Raw genomic sequence first — 12,174 nt, 5'->3', positions numbered from 1 at the left:
AGATGACCAATGCCCAATCAACCTGCGGGTGGGCGGTAGACTTTGGGGTAACCCTAATACGTCTTATGTTTTGTTCACCGCAGCGGAGAGACCGAGAGGAAGGGATGTGGTTTTCTTGTTGGACGGCTCTGACGCCACAAGGAACTCATTCCCCGATATGAGGGACTTTGTCCAAAGAGTCGTAGGGACACTGAGTTTGGATGACGACAAAGATCGCGTCTCCCTGGTTCAGTACAGCAGAGATGCGGCTGTCCAGTTCTATCTGAACACATACACCACAAAGGGCGAGATCCTTGACATTGTCAGAGGACTGAGGCACAGAGGCGGAAGACCCCTCAACACCGGAGCAGCTCTCCAGTACTTGAGGGACAATGTCTTCACAGCCTCTGCCGGCAGCAGACGCCTCCAAGGCGTCCCGCAGGTCCTAATCCTGCTGAGCGGCGGAAGGTCTCTTGACAGCGTGGATGCGCCAGCTTCTGCTCTCAAACAGCTGGGAGTGCTGATCTTTGCCATCGGAAGCAGGGGCTCCGATAGCGGAGAGCTGCAGAAGATAGCCCACGACCCCCGATATGCGCTATCGGTGCCTGAATTCACTGACCTCCCCAGTGTCCAACAACAGCTTCAGTCCTCCGTGGAGGCTGTGGTGATTGACGTCACCCCAGAAACGCCATCAGTCATTGGTACGTGTACAAGCACTGCTAGCACTCACTGGGTGTGGGTCCCAGGCAGCAGTGTCCGTCGGTCCGACCGTCCGCCCCCCCATAAGGGTTGTCGGCTAGCTCGCGTTTTGCAAAGGTTCTCTTTATCATTTGTCCTCCCGTCTTTTCTCAGCTGAAGCCAAAAAGGATATTGTCTTCCTTCTGGACGGTTCTGACGGAACAAGGAATGGCTTCCCGGACATGCGCAAATTTGTTGAGCGAGTGGTGGAGAAACTCAATGTGGGCGTAAACCAAGACCGTGTCTCTGTGGTCCAGTACGCCAGAGATCCAGAGACCAGTTTCTATCTGAACACGTACACCGCGAGAGAGGATGTTGTGAATGCGCTCAGAGGACTCAGACACAGAGGAGGCAGACCCCTCAACACTGGGGCCGCCCTCCAATATGTCAGGGACAACGTCTTTACAAACTCCTCAGGGAGCAGGCGCTCGCAAGGTGTTCCGCAGATCTTGATCCTGCTAAATGGCGGCCGCTCTTTTGACAGCGTTGCTGCGCCAGCCTCTGCTCTCAAACAGCAGGGCGTCTTTACCATCAGCATTGGAACACAGAACTCTGACAGCAGCGAGCTGCAAAAGATAGCCCATGACCCTAGTCATGCTCTAGCGGTGTCTGAGCTCACTGACCTCCCCAGTGTCCAAGACCAGCTCTCCTCGGTAATAAACAGGGTACTCAGAGCCACGCCCATGACACCAACGGTGACCGGTAAGCCAGAGAACACATGACAAGTTGACTCTTATTCAAACGCGCAAAGAGATGACCAATGCCCAATCAACCTGCGGGTGGGCGGTAGACTTTGGGGTAACCCTAATACGTCTTATGTTTTGTTCACCGCAGCGGAGAGACCGAGAGGAAGGGATGTGGTTTTCTTGTTGGACGGCTCTGACGCCACAAGGAACTCATTCCCCGATATGAGGGACTTTGTCCAAAGAGTCGTAGGGACACTGAGTTTGGATGACGACAAAGATCGCGTCTCCCTGGTTCAGTACAGCAGAGATGCGGCTGTCCAGTTCTATCTGAACACATACACCACAAAGGGCGAGATCCTTGACATTGTCAGAGGACTGAGGCACAGAGGCGGAAGACCCCTCAACACCGGAGCAGCTCTCCAGTACTTGAGGGACAATGTCTTCACAGCCTCTGCCGGCAGCAGACGCCTCCAAGGCGTCCCGCAGGTCCTAATCCTGCTGAGCGGCGGAAGGTCTCTTGACAGCGTGGATGCGCCAGCTTCTGCTCTCAAACAGCTGGGAGTGCTGATCTTTGCCATCGGAAGCAGGGGCTCCGATAGCGGAGAGCTGCAGAAGATAGCCCACGACCCCCGATATGCGCTATCGGTGCCTGAATTCACTGACCTCCCCAGTGTCCAACAACAGCTTCAGTCCTCCGTGGAGGCTGTGGTGATTGACGTCACCCCAGAAACGCCATCAGTCATTGGTACGTGTACAAGCACTGCTAGCACTCACTGGGTGTGGGTCCCAGGCAGCAGTGTCCGTCGGTCCGACCGTCCGCCCCCCCATAAGGGTTGTCGGCTAGCTCGCGTTTTGCAAAGGTTCTCTTTATCATTTGTCCTCCCGTCTTTTCTCAGCTGAAGCCAAAAAGGATATTGTCTTCCTTCTGGACGGTTCTGACGGAACAAGGAATGGCTTCCCGGACATGCGCAAATTTGTTGAGCGAGTGGTGGAGAAACTCAATGTGGGCGTAAACCAAGACCGTGTCTCTGTGGTCCAGTACGCCAGAGATCCAGAGACCAGTTTCTATCTGAACACGTACACCGCGAGAGAGGATGTTGTGAATGCGCTCAGAGGACTCAGACACAGAGGAGGCAGACCCCTCAACACTGGGGCCGCCCTCCAATATGTCAGGGACAACGTCTTTACAAACTCCTCAGGGAGCAGGCGCTCGCAAGGTGTTCCGCAGATCTTGATCCTGCTAAATGGCGGCCGCTCTTTTGACAGCGTTGCTGCGCCAGCCTCTGCTCTCAAACAGCAGGGCGTCTTTACCATCAGCATTGGAACACAGAACTCTGACAGCAGCGAGCTGCAAAAGATAGCCCATGACCCTAGTCATGCTCTAGCGGTGTCTGAGCTCACTGACCTCCCCAGTGTCCAAGACCAGCTCTCCTCGGTAATAAACAGGGTACTCAGAGCCACGCCCATGACACCAACGGTGACCGGTAAGCCAGAGAACACATGACAAGTTGACTCTTATTCAAACGCGCAAAGAGATGACCAATGCCCAATCAACCTGCGGGTGGGCGGTAGACTTTGGGGTAACCCTAATACGTCTTATGTTTTGTTCACCGCAGCGGAGAGACCGAGAGGAAGGGATGTGGTTTTCTTGTTGGACGGCTCTGACGCCACAAGGAACTCATTCCCCGATATGAGGGACTTTGTCCAAAGAGTCGTAGGGACACTGAGTTTGGATGACGACAAAGATCGCGTCTCCCTGGTTCAGTACAGCAGAGATGCGGCTGTCCAGTTCTATCTGAACACATACACCACAAAGGGCGAGATCCTTGACATTGTCAGAGGACTGAGGCACAGAGGCGGAAGACCCCTCAACACCGGAGCAGCTCTCCAGTACTTGAGGGACAATGTCTTCACAGCCTCTGCCGGCAGCAGACGCCTCCAAGGCGTCCCGCAGGTCCTAATCCTGCTGAGCGGCGGAAGGTCTCTTGACAGCGTGGATGCGCCAGCTTCTGCTCTCAAACAGCTGGGAGTGCTGATCTTTGCCATCGGAAGCAGGGGCTCCGATAGCGGAGAGCTGCAGAAGATAGCCCACGACCCCCGATATGCGCTATCGGTGCCTGAATTCACTGACCTCCCCAGTGTCCAACAACAGCTTCAGTCCTCCGTGGAGGCTGTGGTGATTGACGTCACCCCAGAAACGCCATCAGTCATTGGTACGTGTACAAGCACTGCTAGCACTCACTGGGTGTGGGTCCCAGGCAGCAGTGTCCGTCGGTCCGACCGTCCGCCCCCCCATAAGGGTTGTCGGCTAGCTCGCGTTTTGCAAAGGTTCTCTTTATCATTTGTCCTCCCGTCTTTTCTCAGCTGAAGCCAAAAAGGATATTGTCTTCCTTCTGGACGGTTCTGACGGAACAAGGAATGGCTTCCCGGACATGCGCAAATTTGTTGAGCGAGTGGTGGAGAAACTCAATGTGGGCGTAAACCAAGACCGTGTCTCTGTGGTCCAGTACGCCAGAGATCCAGAGACCAGTTTCTATCTGAACACGTACACCGCGAGAGAGGATGTTGTGAATGCGCTCAGAGGACTCAGACACAGAGGAGGCAGACCCCTCAACACTGGGGCCGCCCTCCAATATGTCAGGGACAACGTCTTTACAAACTCCTCAGGGAGCAGGCGCTCGCAAGGTGTTCCGCAGATCTTGATCCTGCTAAATGGCGGCCGCTCTTTTGACAGCGTTGCTGCGCCAGCCTCTGCTCTCAAACAGCAGGGCGTCTTTACCATCAGCATTGGAACACAGAACTCTGACAGCAGCGAGCTGCAAAAGATAGCCCATGACCCTAGTCATGCTCTAGCGGTGTCTGAGCTCACTGACCTCCCCAGTGTCCAAGACCAGCTCTCCTCGGTAATAAACAGGGTACTCAGAGCCACGCCCATGACACCAACGGTGACCGGTAAGCCAGAGAACACATGACAAGTTGACTCTTATTCAAACGCGCAAAGAGATGACCAATGCCCAATCAACCTGCGGGTGGGCGGTAGACTTTGGGGTAACCCTAATACGTCTTATGTTTTGTTCACCGCAGCGGAGAGACCGAGAGGAAGGGATGTGGTTTTCTTGTTGGACGGCTCTGACGCCACAAGGAACTCATTCCCCGATATGAGGGACTTTGTCCAAAGAGTCGTAGGGACACTGAGTTTGGATGACGACAAAGATCGCGTCTCCCTGGTTCAGTACAGCAGAGATGCGGCTGTCCAGTTCTATCTGAACACATACACCACAAAGGGCGAGATCCTTGACATTGTCAGAGGACTGAGGCACAGAGGCGGAAGACCCCTCAACACCGGAGCAGCTCTCCAGTACTTGAGGGACAATGTCTTCACAGCCTCTGCCGGCAGCAGACGCCTCCAAGGCGTCCCGCAGGTCCTAATCCTGCTGAGCGGCGGAAGGTCTCTTGACAGCGTGGATGCGCCAGCTTCTGCTCTCAAACAGCTGGGAGTGCTGATCTTTGCCATCGGAAGCAGGGGCTCCGATAGCGGAGAGCTGCAGAAGATAGCCCACGACCCCCGATATGCGCTATCGGTGCCTGAATTCACTGACCTCCCCAGTGTCCAACAACAGCTTCAGTCCTCCGTGGAGGCTGTGGTGATTGACGTCACCCCAGAAACGCCATCAGTCATTGGTACGTGTACAAGCACTGCTAGCACTCACTGGGTGTGGGTCCCAGGCAGCAGTGTCCGTCGGTCCGACCGTCCGCCCCCCCATAAGGGTTGTCGGCTAGCTCGCGTTTTGCAAAGGTTCTCTTTATCATTTGTCCTCCCGTCTTTTCTCAGCTGAAGCCAAAAAGGATATTGTCTTCCTTCTGGACGGTTCTGACGGAACAAGGAATGGCTTCCCGGACATGCGCAAATTTGTTGAGCGAGTGGTGGAGAAACTCAATGTGGGCGTAAACCAAGACCGTGTCTCTGTGGTCCAGTACGCCAGAGATCCAGAGACCAGTTTCTATCTGAACACGTACACCGCGAGAGAGGATGTTGTGAATGCGCTCAGAGGACTCAGACACAGAGGAGGCAGACCCCTCAACACTGGGGCCGCCCTCCAATATGTCAGGGACAACGTCTTTACAAACTCCTCAGGGAGCAGGCGCTCGCAAGGTGTTCCGCAGATCTTGATCCTGCTAAATGGCGGCCGCTCTTTTGACAGCGTTGCTGCGCCAGCCTCTGCTCTCAAACAGCAGGGCGTCTTTACCATCAGCATTGGAACACAGAACTCTGACAGCAGCGAGCTGCAAAAGATAGCCCATGACCCTAGTCATGCTCTAGCGGTGTCTGAGCTCACTGACCTCCCCAGTGTCCAAGACCAGCTCTCCTCGGTAATAAACAGGGTACTCAGAGCCACGCCCATGACACCAACGGTGACCGGTAAGCCAGAGAACACATGACAAGTTGACTCTTATTCAAACGCGCAAAGAGATGACCAATGCCCAATCAACCTGCGGGTGGGCGGTAGACTTTGGGGTAACCCTAATACGTCTTATGTTTTGTTCACCGCAGCGGAGAGACCGAGAGGAAGGGATGTGGTTTTCTTGTTGGACGGCTCTGACGCCACAAGGAACTCATTCCCCGATATGAGGGACTTTGTCCAAAGAGTCGTAGGGACACTGAGTTTGGATGACGACAAAGATCGCGTCTCCCTGGTTCAGTACAGCAGAGATGCGGCTGTCCAGTTCTATCTGAACACATACACCACAAAGGGCGAGATCCTTGACATTGTCAGAGGACTGAGGCACAGAGGCGGAAGACCCCTCAACACCGGAGCAGCTCTCCAGTACTTGAGGGACAATGTCTTCACAGCCTCTGCCGGCAGCAGACGCCTCCAAGGCGTCCCGCAGGTCCTAATCCTGCTGAGCGGCGGAAGGTCTCTTGACAGCGTGGATGCGCCAGCTTCTGCTCTCAAACAGCTGGGAGTGCTGATCTTTGCCATCGGAAGCAGGGGCTCCGATAGCGGAGAGCTGCAGAAGATAGCCCACGACCCCCGATATGCGCTATCGGTGCCTGAATTCACTGACCTCCCCAGTGTCCAACAACAGCTTCAGTCCTCCGTGGAGGCTGTGGTGATTGACGTCACCCCAGAAACGCCATCAGTCATTGGTACGTGTACAAGCACTGCTAGCACTCACTGGGTGTGGGTCCCAGGCAGCAGTGTCCGTCGGTCCGACCGTCCGCCCCCCCATAAGGGTTGTCGGCTAGCTCGCGTTTTGCAAAGGTTCTCTTTATCATTTGTCCTCCCGTCTTTTCTCAGCTGAAGCCAAAAAGGATATTGTCTTCCTTCTGGACGGTTCTGACGGAACAAGGAATGGCTTCCCGGACATGCGCAAATTTGTTGAGCGAGTGGTGGAGAAACTCAATGTGGGCGTAAACCAAGACCGTGTCTCTGTGGTCCAGTACGCCAGAGATCCAGAGACCAGTTTCTATCTGAACACGTACACCGCGAGAGAGGATGTTGTGAATGCGCTCAGAGGACTCAGACACAGAGGAGGCAGACCCCTCAACACTGGGGCCGCCCTCCAATATGTCAGGGACAACGTCTTTACAAACTCCTCAGGGAGCAGGCGCTCGCAAGGTGTTCCGCAGATCTTGATCCTGCTAAATGGCGGCCGCTCTTTTGACAGCGTTGCTGCGCCAGCCTCTGCTCTCAAACAGCAGGGCGTCTTTACCATCAGCATTGGAACACAGAACTCTGACAGCAGCGAGCTGCAAAAGATAGCCCATGACCCTAGTCATGCTCTAGCGGTGTCTGAGCTCACTGACCTCCCCAGTGTCCAAGACCAGCTCTCCTCGGTAATAAACAGGGTACTCAGAGCCACGCCCATGACACCAACGGTGACCGGTAAGCCAGAGAACACATGACAAGTTGACTCTTATTCAAACGCGCAAAGAGATGACCAATGCCCAATCAACCTGCGGGTGGGCGGTAGACTTTGGGGTAACCCTAATACGTCTTATGTTTTGTTCACCGCAGCGGAGAGACCGAGAGGAAGGGATGTGGTTTTCTTGTTGGACGGCTCTGACGCCACAAGGAACTCATTCCCCGATATGAGGGACTTTGTCCAAAGAGTCGTAGGGACACTGAGTTTGGATGACGACAAAGATCGCGTCTCCCTGGTTCAGTACAGCAGAGATGCGGCTGTCCAGTTCTATCTGAACACATACACCACAAAGGGCGAGATCCTTGACATTGTCAGAGGACTGAGGCACAGAGGCGGAAGACCCCTCAACACCGGAGCAGCTCTCCAGTACTTGAGGGACAATGTCTTCACAGCCTCTGCCGGCAGCAGACGCCTCCAAGGCGTCCCGCAGGTCCTAATCCTGCTGAGCGGCGGAAGGTCTCTTGACAGCGTGGATGCGCCAGCTTCTGCTCTCAAACAGCTGGGAGTGCTGATCTTTGCCATCGGAAGCAGGGGCTCCGATAGCGGAGAGCTGCAGAAGATAGCCCACGACCCCCGATATGCGCTATCGGTGCCTGAATTCACTGACCTCCCCAGTGTCCAACAACAGCTTCAGTCCTCCGTGGAGGCTGTGGTGATTGACGTCACCCCAGAAACGCCATCAGTCATTGGTACGTGTACAAGCACTGCTAGCACTCACTGGGTGTGGGTCCCAGGCAGCAGTGTCCGTCGGTCCGACCGTCCGCCCCCCCATAAGGGTTGTCGGCTAGCTCGCGTTTTGCAAAGGTTCTCTTTATCATTTGTCCTCCCGTCTTTTCTCAGCTGAAGCCAAAAAGGATATTGTCTTCCTTCTGGACGGTTCTGACGGAACAAGGAATGGCTTCCCGGACATGCGCAAATTTGTTGAGCGAGTGGTGGAGAAACTCAATGTGGGCGTAAACCAAGACCGTGTCTCTGTGGTCCAGTACGCCAGAGATCCAGAGACCAGTTTCTATCTGAACACGTACACCGCGAGAGAGGATGTTGTGAATGCGCTCAGAGGACTCAGACACAGAGGAGGCAGACCCCTCAACACTGGGGCCGCCCTCCAATATGTCAGGGACAACGTCTTTACAAACTCCTCAGGGAGCAGGCGCTCGCAAGGTGTTCCGCAGATCTTGATCCTGCTAAATGGCGGCCGCTCTTTTGACAGCGTTGCTGCGCCAGCCTCTGCTCTCAAACAGCAGGGCGTCTTTACCATCAGCATTGGAACACAGAACTCTGACAGCAGCGAGCTGCAAAAGATAGCCCATGACCCTAGTCATGCTCTAGCGGTGTCTGAGCTCACTGACCTCCCCAGTGTCCAAGACCAGCTCTCCTCGGTAATAAACAGGGTACTCAGAGCCACGCCCATGACACCAACGGTGACCGGTAAGCCAGAGAACACATGACAAGTTGACTCTTATTCAAACGCGCAAAGAGATGACCAATGCCCAATCAACCTGCGGGTGGGCGGTAGACTTTGGGGTAACCCTAATACGTCTTATGTTTTGTTCACCGCAGCGGAGAGACCGAGAGGAAGGGATGTGGTTTTCTTGTTGGACGGCTCTGACGCCACAAGGAACTCATTCCCCGATATGAGGGACTTTGTCCAAAGAGTCGTAGAGACACTGAGTTTGGATGACGACAAAGATCGCGTCTCCCTGGTTCAGTACAGCAGAGATGCGGCTGTCCAGTTCTATCTGAACACATACACCACAAAGGGCGAGATCCTTGACATTGTCAGAGGACTGAGGCACAGAGGCGGAAGACCCCTCAACACCGGAGCAGCTCTCCAGTACTTGAGGGACAATGTCTTCACAGCCTCTGCCGGCAGCAGACGCCTCCAAGGCGTCCCGCAGGTCCTAATCCTGCTGAGCGGCGGAAGGTCTATTGACAGCGTGGATGCGCCAGCTTCTGCTCTCAAACAGCAGGGAGTGCTGATCTTTGCCCTCGGAAGCAGGGGCTCCGATAGCCGAGAGCTGCAGAAGATAGCCCACGACCCCAGATATGCGCTATCGGTGCCTGAATTCACTGACCTCCCCTCTGTAATGAACAGGTTGTTAAATGCTGTATCCATGAGACCATCAGTAACTGGTAAGCAAGGTCCTCGTCCCAAACAAGCCACCCCACTGCAGTTCTTTTATAGGACGAGTATCCCGCAAATAAATGAAATCAAACACAGAACAATAGAATATAAACCATGACTCTTTTTGAATGAATTTTTGAAGAAAATCTTTGATGGTATTTAAAAAATTTCCCTCCCCATAACTTTCCTTTTAGTTTAGGTTAAAGTTTACCCTGCTTGTATCTTTCCAAAGAATCCTGAGTCTCGGCCAGTTGAATTATGAGTTTGTGTTTGTTTATCTTATTCCATGTGCAGGCATATTGTAAGCAATTTTCCAATGACTTCAACCTATAATTCTCATTTGGAAAATACTAACTCAGTTCCCATTTTCCTCTTTCCTTAGCCGAGTCACAAGGCCCCCGGAGAGACATCATCTTCCTCGTCGACGGATCTGACGGTGTTGGAAGAGATTTCCCTATCATCCAGGAGTTCATACGTAGGGTTGTTGAGAATCTGAACGTGGGCGAAAATAAGATCCGAATCGGCGTGGTTCAGTTTGGCGATTACGCACATCCTGACATGTATCTGAACACACATACAACCAAAGAAGAAGTCTTGAATACTGTCAGGGGATTAAGGCAGCGGGGAGGAAGACAGCGTAACCTGGGTCAGGCTTTACAGTTTGTCAATGATGATGTGCTGACAGCTGCACGAGGTAGCAGGAAACAAGAAGGTGTACCACAGTTTTTGGTTGTTGTCTCCAGTGGGTCACCAACAGATGACATCAATCGTCCGGCAACCACCCTCAAGCGATCGAGGGTCATTCCTTTCAGCATTGGAACCAGAGATGTGAACCCTAAAGACTTGCAAATCGTGTCCTTTGTGCCCAACTTTGCTTTCACTGTAGATGATCTCCCAAGCTTGGATACAGTCCAACAAAACGTAATCAATAGCCTTACGGAGTTATCCGATGATGACATCGCCAGGATCGTCCCGCAATTCCCTATCATTGAAGGTAGTTACATATTTTGCTGCACTCTTATGAAATTGATTGTCATGCTGTGTTGTTATACAGTGGACCACCACTATTCGCTATTATAAAAGCTGGGCTAGCTCTCAAACAGTGAAAGACGGCGTGTAATTGATGGCCTTTTTTTTTCCAAAGCCAAACAAATCTTTAAGAAAGGCTGATAAGCATTACCTATGAATTTTTTTTTTAAAAAAAAAAGCAATTTTATAATATTGGATTTTTAAAAATTTCGTCAATGGACAAATCTGCGGGTGCCAAACCACAAGTATGCGGAGGTCAACTGTATATTGTTACTTAGCTTGTTACAAAATGTATTGCCAATTATACCTTGGTTTCTTAAATTCCCTTTGTCCAGAAATTGTACCAAGCACAGGTGGAGAAAAGAGGGATGTTGTGTTTCTCATCGACGGTTCAAGTACAGCACGAAATGACTTCCCTTCCATTCGTGAAATGATCAAAAGAGTTGTGGAGAAGTTGGATGTTGGACTGGATAAAGTCAGAATTTCAGTTGTACAGTATAGCGACGACACAAAGGTAGAATTTCTCCTAAATGAATATTCCACCAAAAACGAAGTACGCCAGGCTGTGACGCAACTTCGAAGCAGAGGAGGAAGCCGCTTGAACACAGGTCAAGCTCTTGAGTGGGTCTCCCGAAACATCTACCAGAGGTCCGCGGGAAGCCGCTTAGAAGACGGAGTACCTCAGTTTTTGATTGTCGTTACTGGTGGAGCCTCTGCAGATGATGTTACAGCTCCAGCGGACCAACTGAAGAGAAGCCATGTTGCACCTATTGCCATCGGTTCAAGGAATTCAGACATTGATGAGCTGAGGAAAATTTCCCTGAAGCCTGAACTTGCATACACAGTTGAAAGTTTCCAGCAGCTTCCGGCCGTTGAGCAGCGGCTCATTAATTCAGTCAAAACCATGTCTGCGTCTGATATCATCGGAAGCTATCGCCCTCCGGATGAGGTCTTCGGTAAGATGTTAATGTTTGATTAACTTTGCGTCCACAAGTAACTACGAATGCTTGTTCTATTCCTCTTTCCAGATGTGTTAGATGTTGGGCGAAAGGACATCATTTTCCTCATTGACGGCTCAGACAACACAGGCGTCACGGGTATCGCTCACATTCGTGACTTCATATTGAACCTCGTCAAACAACTTGACGTGCGACCTGACCAAGTGCGCGTGGGCCTTGTCCAGTACGCCGACGGAGTCAAACCAGAGTTCTCGCTCAATTCGCATGGCGCCAAGCCAGACGTTATCACGGCCGTCAGAAAACTACGTCAAATGGGCGGTCGCTCTTCCAACCTGGCTGATGCGATTGAATATGTCATACAGAATGAGTTAAAGCCCTCTGCCGGTGTTCGTCCAGTGGAAGCCTCCCAGCATCTTGTGGTTCTCACAGGAGGACGTTCCCCACAAGATGTGTCTCTCTATGGACCTTTGCTAAAGGGATCCAAAGTCAACTGTATTGGTATTGGAGCAAGTGGGGCAGACACAAGGCAACTTGCCCAAATTGCTAAGTCGCCAGAGGATGTCCTTCAGGTTCGTACGTTCCCTGGCCTGCCGGAAATCAACGACAGACTTGTTGCGAGACTGAAAGGGACCCTCCCTGTTGACCCCGCCCCAGAAGAAATTCCCAGTGAGTGTCATGGAAATGACTATGACCAGTCTATGTTAGAGCTGCTAGAATAACTAATGACACA

At 52.5% G+C, this 12,174-nt stretch overlaps 4 protein-coding genes across 9 annotated transcripts in view; 3 read left to right on the top strand and 1 right to left on the bottom strand.

Moving 5' to 3' along the window:
* Nucleotides 1-12,174, bottom strand: part of mlphb (melanophilin b) — a 58,804-nt gene that overhangs the window by 33,769 nt on the left and 12,861 nt on the right. The window lies entirely within an intron of this gene.
* col6a3 (collagen, type VI, alpha 3) overlaps nucleotides 1-12,174 on the top strand; it is a 39,166-nt gene that overhangs the window by 17,629 nt on the left and 9,363 nt on the right. Inside the window, exons 18-29 of the mRNA XM_088382437.1 lie at nucleotides 84-680; nucleotides 832-1,419; nucleotides 1,552-2,148; nucleotides 2,300-2,887; nucleotides 3,020-3,616; nucleotides 3,768-4,355; nucleotides 4,488-5,084; nucleotides 5,236-5,823; nucleotides 8,892-9,464; nucleotides 9,839-10,450; nucleotides 10,821-11,441; nucleotides 11,514-12,110. Of these exons, the coding sequence (XP_088238563.1) occupies nucleotides 84-680; nucleotides 832-1,419; nucleotides 1,552-2,148; nucleotides 2,300-2,887; nucleotides 3,020-3,616; nucleotides 3,768-4,355; nucleotides 4,488-5,084; nucleotides 5,236-5,823; nucleotides 8,892-9,464; nucleotides 9,839-10,450; nucleotides 10,821-11,441; nucleotides 11,514-12,110 (7,143 nt within the window). The remainder of the gene's footprint in view (nucleotides 1-83; nucleotides 681-831; nucleotides 1,420-1,551; nucleotides 2,149-2,299; nucleotides 2,888-3,019; nucleotides 3,617-3,767; nucleotides 4,356-4,487; nucleotides 5,085-5,235; nucleotides 5,824-8,891; nucleotides 9,465-9,838; nucleotides 10,451-10,820; nucleotides 11,442-11,513; nucleotides 12,111-12,174) is intronic.
* Nucleotides 6,681-8,175, top strand: LOC148393824 (collagen alpha-3(VI) chain-like). The gene is made up of 2 exons (XM_088382431.1): nucleotides 6,681-7,291; nucleotides 7,424-8,175. The coding sequence occupies exons 1-2, from the start codon at nucleotides 6,772-6,774 to the stop codon at nucleotides 8,173-8,175; spliced, it is 1,272 nt and encodes a 423-aa protein (XP_088238557.1). The 5' UTR covers nucleotides 6,681-6,771.
* LOC148393823 (collagen alpha-1(XII) chain-like) lies at nucleotides 8,240-8,907 on the top strand. Its single transcript, XM_088382436.1, has one exon. It carries the CDS (start codon nucleotides 8,240-8,242, stop codon nucleotides 8,777-8,779), a length of 540 nt encoding a protein of 179 aa, XP_088238562.1. The 3' UTR covers nucleotides 8,780-8,907.

The sequence above is a fragment of the Syngnathus floridae genome, chromosome 8 (genome assembly GCF_059516105.1).
Source record: "Syngnathus floridae isolate MCC-2025c chromosome 8, RoL_Sflo_1.0, whole genome shotgun sequence".
Lineage (NCBI taxonomy): Eukaryota > Metazoa > Chordata > Actinopteri > Syngnathiformes > Syngnathidae > Syngnathus > Syngnathus floridae.
The sequence above is the reverse complement of the archived record's forward strand: the minus strand, read 5'-3'. Positions and strand labels throughout refer to the sequence as shown.

Coding starts and splice junctions, on each gene's coding strand:
- LOC148393823 (XM_088382436.1), top strand. CDS start 8,240: ATGCGCAAATTTGTTGAGCGAGTGGTGGAGAAACTCAATGTGGGCGTA.
- LOC148393824 (XM_088382431.1), top strand. CDS start 6,772: ATGCGCAAATTTGTTGAGCGAGTGGTGGAGAAACTCAATGTGGGCGTA. Junction 7,292..7,423: donor CATGACACCAACGGTGACCG/GTAAGCCAGAGA, acceptor TGTTCACCGCAG/CGGAGAGACCGAGAGGAAGG.